The sequence below is a fragment of the Zea mays genome, chromosome 2 (assembly GCF_902167145.1).
Source record: "Zea mays cultivar B73 chromosome 2, Zm-B73-REFERENCE-NAM-5.0, whole genome shotgun sequence".
NCBI classification, from domain to species: Eukaryota; Viridiplantae; Streptophyta; class Magnoliopsida; order Poales; family Poaceae; genus Zea; species Zea mays.
This window is the reverse complement of record NC_050097.1, coordinates 199,668,870-199,681,184: the sequence shown is the minus strand read 5'-3', so window position 1 is coordinate 199,681,184 and position 12,315 is coordinate 199,668,870. Positions and strand designations below refer to the sequence as shown.

General features: G+C 47.6%; 1 protein-coding gene across 1 annotated transcript; it reads right to left on the bottom strand.

Moving 5' to 3' along the window:
- Positions 1-1,188: 1,188 nt before the first annotated feature.
- LOC100272525 (uncharacterized) lies at positions 1,189-4,483 on the bottom strand. Its single transcript, NM_001153841.2, has 4 exons — positions 3,207-4,483; positions 2,889-3,088; positions 2,551-2,795; positions 1,189-2,260 (listed from the first exon to the last, which is right to left on the bottom strand). Exons 1-4 carry the CDS (start codon positions 4,475-4,477, stop codon positions 1,448-1,450), a joined length of 2,529 nt encoding a protein of 842 aa, NP_001147313.2. The 5' UTR covers positions 4,478-4,483; the 3' UTR covers positions 1,189-1,447.
- Between the last annotated feature and the right edge of the window lie 7,832 nt (positions 4,484-12,315).

Genomic DNA, 12,315 nt, shown 5'->3' with positions numbered 1-12,315 from the left:
ATCTTTATGAACTTGTGAGTTGTTAACTTGTTTTATTTTTAATTGTAATCTTAATATGTTGTGAATTCGTTATATTGATATATTTTTATATTGATATGTTTATCGACCGTATTTTAAATTCTGACTATTAATGGAGTATTTTTCTTATCGAACTTTTATATTCGTTGTTTTCGAAATATTGATTTTGTTTCTGTTTCCGGAGTTATCATTTTCGATTTTGTTTCGGATAAAAAATATATAAAAAAGAATAGTTTTAACGTTTACCGACCATTTCCGACTGTACTGACAAAAGTCTTAACACGCGGACTCCGTAACCTAGATCGTGGACGCGAGGCCCGAGCGAAGACCGGGGACATGCTTGCAAGGACCTCGTCGATCCGAGAAGGACCCAAACGATGTTGTAAAAGCTTATTAGTTGCTCAGAAAGTAAAATAAAACTAGTATATAAAACAAGAAGAAAGGTTAGGGCCTGTTTATTTCCACGGAGCTAAAGTTTAGTACATGTTAAACTTTTGCTAAAGTGCTAATGGGGCTAAATTTTAATACAACACTTTTAGCTACTCTATTTATTTTTTAATAGCTAAACTTTAGTAAAAAGTGCAATACTTAATCTTATCAAGGGGAAACAAATGGAGCTCAAGTTCCATCAGACAAGGACCCCCAAAGCTGAATAAACCAATTAATATAACCGGTGCAACCAAGACATAAGGAAGGTTGTGGGAGGACATTTTTAAAAATATGCAAAGAGAGGTGAGAGTGTTGTTTTAAGGGACTGTTTGAATACACTAAAACTAAATAGTTAGTTGGCTAAAAATTGATAGTGGAATTAGTTAGCTAACAAATAGTTATCTATCTGTTAACTTATTTATCAAAAATAACTAATAACTGAACTATTAGTTAGGATGTCTCAACTAATTTTAGCCACTAACTATTAGCTCTAGTGCATTCAAACACCCCTAAAAATAATATTTTTTAGAAAGGTCTCCTCCATCACTATCCTTGTGTCTTGACTGCACAGTTATACCAATTGGTTTAGTTCACATTGGTTTAGTTCTCATGATAGGTTCCCTTTTAGCTAGCCCAAAGCAGGTTAAACTTGTCCGATCTTTTTAGCCAGCTGTCAAGAGCTAGCAACAAGATACTACTATCTAGTTTCTATCGTGAGACCGAGCTTGATCATCAGTTGTTAAAAAGCTATCATCCAACAATAATTCTCAGCATGCACAATCATGTACAATGCCCGTTTTCACCTTTGGTAGGCTAATGGGAGGACGATGTTCATCATGCTGAATCATAGGCTTTACTTTACTCTACAAACTACCTTCTCCAGGTACAAAATATTTAGTATATTATGGTCCTACTACGTCTGAGGCTGCACTGCTCTTCTTCTAGACTGCAGGATGCAGATTCCTGCTCAGACAATCAGTGCTGCATTGCATCCCGACGGCTAGGGCGCCGAGCTCTCCTCCGACGAGGAGGAGGAGGTGGTGGACCGGGACCGCACCGCGCCAAACACCGGAGGAGCGTGCGTGTTCCCAATCCCCACCCGCCGCGACCACCCACCGGCCGCTGCCCGCTCGTTCACCTTCACAACGTCCCTGCAGACGTGATCGAGGGCCGTGAGGAAGTCGCGCACCACCATGAAGATCCTCAGGGGGTGGCCTTCCTCTCTGGCCGAGTCACCGTGGAAGAACTCGGTCGTCTCCCTGACGCGGGCGAGGGCGCGGTCCTCCTGGGCCTGCACCCCGGCGACCTCAGCCTCGGCCTTCTGCAGGAACTCACCGATGGAGGCGCGGAACCTCTTGCACTTGCAGCCGTCTTCTGATGCTGAGCTCAAGTGCAGGACCTCGCTGATCCTCCCGGCTCCGGAGGACAGTTTGGAGACGCAGCTACCCAGCGTGCTGGAGTCCATCGCTGCCGCCTTCTTCACGCTGCTGAGCTCGCCGCCAAGGCTCGCCACGATCTTCAGACCTACCTTCCTGCACTGCAGGTCATCTGCGAGGGCGCCTGCCTGACCAGATGTCTGGCCGGTGGCTAAAATGTTGGCTCCTTCGGACCTGATGATTTCTTCGACGACGAAGTGCAGGAGGGTCGTCTTGCCGTCGACGCCCTTCACGTCGACTAGCTTGAGGAGCGCGTCCAGCTTGAAGGCGTGGGCGTTCCCACGGTTCGTGCCGGTGTTCATGCGGTTGCCCGTCTTCAGGACCGCGTCTAGTATCTTGTGGAACAACCTGCTGCCCTGTAGCTCTTCGCATGCTGCCTGAAATGAATGACAATGAGTGTCAGCAATTTTTGTCTATGCTACCTCATTTTCCAAATTCCTAAGTAGATAGTTCTGAAACGCTAATTGGTTGCCCGTAAGTCATAATACCGTCACAAAGTTGTTCATTTACCTGTCAGGACAAATATACAATGCCTTACATAATGAACAGCAGTCCTAAATTTCGATTTAGAACCATTGTTATGGCACATCTCATTTCTGTATCCTTTGTTTCATTCAAACCTCTAAGTGGAACTATGCAGTGCAGGTGAAGTAAAGGCTATTATTACCTCAAGAGTTTTGTAGGAGGTCTTGAGGTAGTCAACCTCTAAATCGAAGTTGGTGATGTACAGCATCGCTTCCACTCTCTTGAAAGCGAATGGGATCGCGAGCACCGCCTTGAGGAAGCTTTCAGCAGGGCCAAGCTTTGACACAGCGTCCTCCCTGCATTCTTTCAACTTGATCTCCTCTTCCCTGCTAGGCGCCATCTTCAGCAGCATCTCCAAGAGCTCAGATCCAAGGCTCTCTGCCTGCCCTGCTTCCAACACAATGGTAACACAAGCAAATGTTCATGACGCTGAATGATGAACAGTCAGAGGAAAAGTCCTGTGGATGCTTGTTTACACACCATCTAGGAGTGCTCTGCACACTTCTTCCTTGGTCGCATTGAGCGCCCTCAGCATTATCGCGATGTTTTGTGATTTCTTCGGGTCGAGGACCTTGTTCTCCTGGCTGCACGAACTGGAATTTGGCGCCTTGATTCCACTCTTGGAGGATCTCCATGTCGAATTTGAGACGAACAACGTCTCAATCATCTCTTCGTTCACTCTATTCGCATGCGCAAAGAGTCGAAGCACGTTAAGTTACAGAGTTGAGTTATCATGGCAGTGACTCGATACGATACGAGTGCAAGCAATGCCAATACCCAAGGAGGAGAGGTCCTCACCGGAAAGAGCTCGCCTTCAGCTGATCCCACACCGTCGGTCGGCCAGAGCTCGCGCGCACCTTGTCCCAGTGCAACGGCTTCAGCTTCGGCAGAGCGTCCGCGTCCGCGTCCGCGTCCGCTGGTTTCTCTGACGGCGCGCGCCCTGGAGACTCTTCTGGGTGAACTGCGCTCGCCGAGGCCCTGATCACCGTGGTCGCTGGGCGCTCGGAGTGCCGCCGAGGCAACCAGCCGCTGCCGTTGCCGGCTCGCGGCAGAGGAGGCGGCGGCGCCGGAGGAGCAGTAGCTGCTGTGGCGCCGCCCTTGTCTTTCACCGGTGGCATTGGAGGCAGCAGTGGTGGAGGAGGTGGTGGAGGAGGAGGAGGAGGAGCACCCTCTGAAGGACGCTTACCTCCTGCTCCGGCGTCAAGAACGGATTTTGAACACGACGACAAGTTCATCTGCGTCTGCTGGAACTGCCGGGGCAAAGGCGGCATCGGCCTGAGCTCCGGCGAGCTGGCGCTGGAGACGGTGGCCGTCGAGCCCCGGCCATGCTGGTCGCCACCGTCGTAGGGCACGGGGTTGGCCGGTGCAAGAGAGGAGGGCTTTGCGTACACTGCAGCTTCCTCCTTGGGTGAGTGACGACGCTGGCGGCGGGCGAGGATGTAAACGAGCGCGGCCGTGAGCACGGCCGCAGCAACGGCGACGACCAGGACGAGGACGGTGAGGAGGCGGTGGGATGAGAGGAAGGCCCGGAGCGGCGCGCCGTGGGAGACGGGCAGCGGTGCCAGGGACGAAATGTTGGCCGGCGCCGTCGGGTGCGGCGACGACGACGCGTCACCCGCGCCGGTGTCGGCTGGCGTGGAGGCGGAGCCAACCTCCGGCGGCGCCACCGGCGTCGGCGGCGCCGCGGCGCCTGGTAGGAACGGGAAGAACGGCGCGGGCGGTGGCGGCGGCAGCGTGGGCGTGCTCTCCAGAGGGAACAGCGGCTCGTGCAGCGCCCTTCTGCCCCGGTAATGGCGGTGGTGGTCGGCCGAGGACGCGGCGGGGAGGAGGAGGAGGTGCACGAGCAGCAGCTGCGCCAGCATTGCGGCTGCCGAGCCCGGAGACGGAAACGATGTCCCCCAGTCGCCACGGGGACGGGGTAGCTTAGCTGACAGAAGTGAGCAAGCTTGCGAGGTGGGGAGGGGAGGAGAGTGCTTAACGCGCTTGTGGACGCTGAAGCCACTGAACTGGACAAGTCCTTGTCCTACTGTGACTGCGACTGCTAGAAAAGCACGAGAGAGGCGGGGCATGGCCTGGGAGGCTGTGCGTGCCTGCCGTGGCACTGGAAGCGTGGTGTGGTGTGATGGGAATGTGTGCTTTGGATTCTTGCCTCTTTTTTCTCTGTGACATGGAAGGAAGAAATGATGGGCTGCGCACTGCACTGCAATGGTTTGGCTGTTGGCCTGTTGCCGGTTTGGCTTGTCTTGGCTCGGCTCCTCGTCTGCCCCCCGCCCCGCCCCGCCCCCAACCCCAACTCCTTTCTGAGCTGGCTCCCATAGTCCCATGGAGGTCTGACCAAAGTATAGTAAAACAACGTTTGTAAGAAATGAGGTACGAATGGTTTAGTCACGTTCATATAACCCTAAATTTTTAATCTAAAATATATATTTTATCCTTATCAGCGAGATTATCTACTCTATCTCACAATCTTGTATAGTCATATTACTCTATATCTAATCATAAATTAATAACCATATATTTTCATTTTTCACTTTATCTCAACCAAACAGTAAATAGGGTTGTTGCCGTACAACTCTATTGATAAGGTTTCGACCTTCATGTGGTAAAATACGCATGTAATACTATCCGGAGCGGTTTCTACTAAATTTCTTCCTCTATATCATTTTTTGTGTCACATCGTCAACATTTAATCCTCTAATTTTTTTCTAAATGTTTCTACTATACCCCACTACAACTATAAAATATCATTTCTTATACCTACTTTTCATCCACTATCATTTTTTTCATCTACTAGAAATTGGAGAGAGGCTTGTTGAATTATTAGACAATTCCAAATTAAATTCCGAATATAAATCATGACCAAATCAGAAGAACTGAAATAAAAGCCAAATCAGATGATGCGTACTGATTAGACTTACTGATTGTTGGCGCGCGCCAGGATCAGCTGGGTCGACGATGTCAGAAGATCACGAGCAGTCGCGTGAAGACGCTTCCCAAAAACCTTATTCGCCCTCTCCCGGTGCAGGATCTAGAAGACGAAGGGTTCCGGAGACCTGCTCTCCTGATCGCAGATGCACCTCTGCGGTCAGGATGAAGAGAACTGAAGGCGGCTCAGCTATGAAGAGAGGCGAAAGCGAACTGGGATCTGGGGATGATTTGGAGGCTGGCTGCCGGGCTCCTTTTATAGGGTCGAGTCCGCGACCCCCCGTGCTTATCCGCCCACGAAAATCTCGCAATCAGTTGAGATTTTGTAGCGATCGGTTAGGATAAGCGTAACAGCCAAGAAACCAAAAAATCAAACGGCAAAAGGTAGCCGCGCCCCCGCAAGGCGAGGGGCCGGATTTCGGCGGACCATTCACGCGCATGTCGTGCGCCCGCGCCCTTCGCCCCGCCCCGGCCCGGCCCGGCCCGGCCCGGCCAGGCCAGGCGAGGCGAGCGAGCGCGCGCGTGTGGCTCTCCACACTCTCTCCTCTCATCCATGACTTGGTGAGTGAGTGTGGCTTCCATATTTAAGCTAGCTCTACTCCACAAGAGCTAGCAATATGGTGCTATTGGTTCCACCTATCCCTTTGCCATCCACTTATATGGGCTTTTGAGATTTTCCTGGAATTATTAGAAATTCTTAATTGGGCCAAGCCCATAAATCCTAACAATCCCCCACCAGATCTCAAATGCCCATCTGCAGTTTTCGCCACTGTTCACTACCGTTTAATATACTAGTTTTTCAGCAGAGACTGTTAAGTTGAACTTCCGCCTAGAACTCCAAGTTACACCAACCCACAACTTGGACAATGGACTATGCCTTGAATTGCAAGTTTTGCGTGAATGGGTTTCACTTGAAGTCATGACCAGTACTTGGCTACCAGTAGTCCCCTTCTCGGGTGGAGCATATACGTCGTACTCCAAGGTCTCTTCATGAGTTTACTAGAGATCACCCAAATCTCATAGACTGCGACGTTAGACAGTCTAACTCATATAGGTGTGTTCTTTCAAAGAATGTTCTGCAGGACAACATCTTCGCTAATACAAGCCAACAGAACACATTAAGGCACAAAGCCAACCTGCCTTACAGCATTTGAGAGTATTGCATCTTTACTTAGAGAGGGTCAAAAGTTACTCTCCTCAGTTCACCAATGGCTTGTTCTTCCCAGGACCTAATTCACGGGATCTCCGATCACATAGACTGGGTTTCCACCATGGCAACTTTATTCGGGTCTCATACCCATCTCTCTCGATGCGATTTCTATCACATTACGTGGTAGTCCCTTGGTAAAAGGATCTGCCAGATTTTTATCTGTTGAAATATAAGTCACACTTATAACTCCGGAGTTTCTCAACTTTCTGACAGACTTCAATCGTCTTTTGACATGTCTTGATGACTTTCCATTATCCTTAGAACTCGTCACTTTAGCAATCACTGTCTGATTGTCACAGTTCATAAGGATAGCTGGTATTGGTTTCTCAACCACCGGCAAGTCCATCAAGAGTTCACGCAACCATTCTGCCTCAACGGTTGCTGTGTCAAGTGCAGCTAGCTCGGCTTCCATGGTTGACCTCGTCAAAATGGTCTGCTTGCATGACCTCCATGATACCGCACCTCCACCAATAGTAAAGACATAACCACTGGTGGCATAAAGCTCGTCTGCATCAGATATCCAGTTCGAATCACTATATCCTTCAAGTACTGCATGCTGACCAGAATAGTGAATTCCATAACTCATTGTACCTTGCAGGTAGCGCATAACCCGCCCAAGTGCATGCCAATGATCAGTCCCGGGGTTTGACATGAACCTACTCAATTTGCTCACAGCAAACGAGATATCGGGCCTTGTTGCACCAGCAAGATACATGAGTGAACCGACAATCTGAGAGTATCTCAATTGGTCTAAACCAATTCTCTTGTTCTTTCGCAGTGTCACACTGGGATCATAAGGTGTTGGAGAAGGTTTGCACTCAGAGAAGCCAAATCGCTTCAAAACCTTTTCAACATAGTGAGATTGCGAGAGAGTAATCCCACCATCTGCCTTAATCAGCTTGATGTTTAGAATCACATCAGCTTCTCCCAGATCTTTCATATCAAAACTCTTTGATAGAAAAGACTTGACTTCATTGATCACATCAATGTTTGTGCCAAATATCAATATATCATCAACATATAAGCACAATATAACTCCTTCGCCCCCACCACAGCGATAATATACACACCTGTCTGCCTCATTAATGGCAAAGCCTGCAGACGTTAGAGTAGTGTCAAACTTCTCATGCCACTGTTTTGGTGCTTGCTTCAGACCATACAAAGATTTCAATAACTTGCACACCTTGCTTTCTTGACCCTTTACTACAAATCCATCAGGCTGTTCCATATAGATTTCCTCGTCCAGCTCTCCATTAAGAAAAGCTGTCTTTACATCCATCTGATGAACAAGGAGACCATACGAGGCAGCCAAAGAAAGTAGTACTCGAATAGTGGTCATTCTAGCAACAGGTGAGTAAGTATCAAAGAAGTCTTCTCCTTCTTTCTGAGTATAGCCTTTAGCCACAAGCCTAGCCTTGTACTTTTCAATTGTACCATCAGGCTTGAGCTTCTTTTTAAACACCCACTTACAACCCACGGGTTTGCATCCATAGGGTCGATCAGTGACTTCCCACGTACCATTTGAAAGAATAGAGTCCATCTCATTATGAACTGCTTCTTTCCAATCATCTGCATCTGGAGATGCAAATGCTTCTGCAATGGTAGTAGGAGTATCGTCCACAAGGTACACAATGAAATCATTACCAAAGGATTTTTCAACCCTTTGTCTCTTGCTCCTTTTAGGAGCATCATTGTCATCCTCCTCTAGGACAATTTCATGTGGCTGTTCAAAACTCTCAATAGGTGTATTATGTTCAGGAATTATCTCAGAAGAGTATCTAGAATTGCTATGAATGTCTTTCATTGGAAATATATGCTCAAAGAAAGTAGCATCACGTGATTCCATAATAGTATCAACATACACATCAGGAACTTCAGATTTAACTACTAAAAATCTATAAGCTATGCTACACGAAGCATATCCAAGAAAGACACAATCCACTGTCCTTGGACCAAGCTTGCGCTTTTTATTAATTGGTACATTGACTTTCGCCATGCACCCCCAAGTGCGCAAGTATGAAAGTGATGGTTTTCTCCCAACCCACTTCTCATAAGGGGTTTTCTCTTCTTTGCCCATAGGAATTCTATTCAGAACATGACATGAAGTCAGGACTGCCTCCCCCCACCATGCCTTAGATAAACCACAAGTGTCTAACATGGCATTCACCAGGTCAGTCAACGTACGGTTTTTCCTTTCAGCAATCCCGTTTGACTCGGGTGAATAGGGAGGAGTCCTCTCATGAATAATGCCATGTTCTGCACAGAAATCATCAAAGACTTTGGGAAAGAACTCGCCACCACGATCTGATCTAAGACGTTTGATCTTTCTCTCTAGTTGGTTTTCAACCTCAGCCTTATAGATTTTAAAGTAGTCTAAAGCCTCATCTTTAGTTTTAAGCAAGTATACATAGCAAAATCTAGACGCATCATCAATCAATGTCATGAAGTATCTCTTACCACCTTTTGTCAACACACCATTCATCTCACAAAGATCAGAATGTATGAGTTCTAGTGGTGCCAGGTGTCTCTCCTCAGCAGCCTTATGAGGCTTTCGAGGTTGCTTCGACTGCACACAACTATGGCACTTAGAACCTTTGACTATGGTGATATTCGGAATTAAACTCATGGTTGCAAGCCGAGACATAGAGCCAAAATTAATATGACACAAACGAGAATGCCAAATACTCGCAAGATCATCAACATTAGCACAAATATGGTTCACAGACTTATTATTAAAATCTAACAAAGAAAAGCGGAACAAGCCTCCGCAATCATAGCCTTTACCAATAAATTGTCCAGACTTGGACACAACTAATTTATTGGACTCCAAAACTACCTTGAACCCATCTCTACATAGAAGGGTTCCGCTAACGAGATTCTTGTGTATAGAAGGGACATGATGCACGTTCTTCAGCTGCACGATCTTTCCCGAAGTAAACTTCAGATCCACCGTGCCAGTGCCATGAACAGAAGCATGTGACCCATTCCCCATTAGCACGGAAGAATCCCGGGCGCCCTGATAAGAAGAGAACAAGTTAATGTCAGAACACACATGAACATTAGCACCAGTATCAAGCCACCAACTAGGTGATTGAAATACTGAGAAGATGAAAGGTAGATTACCATACCCTTTGTCTTCCTCATTGCTAGCGATCACTGTGTTGACATTGCCCTTTTTGCCACGGCGATCCGCTCGATCAGGACAATCCTTGGCAAAATGACCCGCCTCGCCACATGCGAAACATGTCAATTCAGCCTTGTTCTTCTTCTTCTTGAAGTTGGTAGTTTTATTGGGCTTGTTAGATTTTGGCTTCCCTTTGCCCTTGTTGTGGTTCTTCTGAACCATGTTGGCGCTGGAGTGGCCCTCGCCTCCTTTAGATCCCGTGTCCTTAGCCCGAGCTTTCTCCTCAACATCCAGAGACGCTATCAGATTTTCGACTGATATCTCCTGTCTCTTATGTTTCAGAGCTGTGGCGAAGTTCCTCCATGTAGAAGGCAACTTTGCAATAATGCACCCGGCCACAAATCGGTCAGGAAGGACTATCTTAAGGTGGTCGAGCTCCTTGGCTATACACTGTATTTCATGAGCTTGCTCTACAATAGAGCGATTATCAACCATCTTATAATCATGAAAGCTCTCCATGATATACAGGTCACTGCCAGCATCTGATGCACCATACTTAGTAGTAAGTGCATCCCACAACTGTTTCCCGTCTGTATACTGCATATTCGCATCAACCAGACGGTCAACAAGGGCGCTAAGAACGGCTCCCGTGAACATAGTATTGGCATGGTCGTACTCTTTCTCCTGTTCAGGAGTCAGTGGACCCTCAGGTCTGCCTTTACTAACATGGAAGACATTCATAGCAGTAAGCCAGAGCGTGGCCTTGACTTGCCATCTCTTAAAGTGCATACCATTGAACTTTTCTGGCTTGAGCGCATCGGCAAAAGCAGCCATAGAAAAACTAGGAAATTGTCTACGATAAGGTTTTTGGATTGTTGAATTATTAGACAATTCCAAATTAAATTCCGAATATAAATCATGACCAAATCAGAAGAACTGAAATAAAAGCCAAATCAGATGATGCGTACTGATTAGACTTACTGATTGTTGGCGCGCGCCAGGATCAGCTGGGTCGACGATGTCAGAAGATCACGAGCAGTCGCGTGAAGACGCTTCCCAAAAACCTTATTCGCCCTCTCCCGGTGCAGGATCTAGAAGACGAAGGGTTCCGGAGACCTGCTCTCCTGATCGCAGATGCACCTCTGCGGTCAGGATGAAGAGAACTGAAGGCGGCTCAGCTATGAAGAGAGGCGAAAGCGAACTGGGATCTGGGGATGATTTGGAGGCTGGCTGCCGGGCTCCTTTTATAGGGTCGAGTCCGCGACCCCCCGTGCTTATCCGCCCACGAAAATCTCGCAATCAGTTGAGATTTTGTAGCGATCGGTTAGGATAAGCGTAACAGCCAAGAAACCAAAAAATCAAACGGCAAAAGGTAGCCGCGCCCCCGCAAGGCGAGGGGCCGGATTTCGGCGGACCATTCACGCGCATGTCGTGCGCCCGCGCCCTTCGCCCCGCCCCGGCCCGGCCCGGCCCGGCCCGGCCAGGCGAGGCGAGGCGAGCGAGCGCGCGCGCGCGTGTGGCTCTCCACACTCTCTCCTCTCATCCATGACTTGGTGAGTGAGTGTGGCTTCCATATTTAAGCTAGCTCTACTCCACAAGAGCTAGCAATATGGTGCTATTGGTTCCACCTATCCCTTTGCCATCCACTTATATGGGCTTTTGAGATTTTCCTGGAATTATTAGAAATTCTTAATTGGGCCAAGCCCATAAATCCTAACAAGGCTCACGACATCAGTCGTCAATAGTGCAAGGGGAGGGGGCAGGCGCACGCTACGGTGGAGGGAGAGAGAAGGAGGCTTACGCGTGGGGGACGTCGTAGGGCGCAACGTTGTAGCCGCCATGCAAGGGGAAGAGGCGAACGCGTGACTGTCGCTGCGGACAACCTAAAGCATGCGGCTGCAGCATTTCTCAGTTACACTGACTCTATCTTGGTATAGTAGGCCAGTAGGGCATACCGTGCCCAGTGCGGTCAGTCTTATCATCCACCTTTGACTATCTATTCGCTATAATTAGGTCACGTTTGGTTTTATCTAAATTCTAAGGTGGTATTTGGTTTATCCCTCATTTTCATTATCTCATTTTTAACCAAACAGTTTCTAATATTGTGTTGAATTTTGTGCCAGAATTTCACAACCCCAACATAAACTGATAATGAGATATCATTGGATTTTGTCCATTATCTAATCCAACCTCTCTATAGATAAACAAACACCACCTAAGAATCCATGTATTCTCAAAAAAATCTTACCAACCATAGTGTTTGGATATATAGAAATTTGTGGTGGATAATATGCCAACTGAACATCTGTTAGGGCTAGTTTGGTAACTCCATTTTCCCAAAGAGAAAATAAATTATTCTCTTAGTAAAATGAAAATCACTTGAAAAAATAGGGTTGTCAAACTAACTATTATCACCGACGATGAAAGGGATCGTGGAATGTTGTTTTCGATAAAGTGTCACTTCTACATTATCTCATATTCACAAAATCTATTAGAACCAAATCTGCTACGCCAAAACTAAGAGAAACTCCGTCCCTTTCCTTTTGACATCCCATGCCGCCACACGGGGGACATGGGGACGTCAAAAAGGGGATCCTATTAGTAAGACCTCGTTTATTTTCAAGGAACTAAATGTTAATCCCATCACA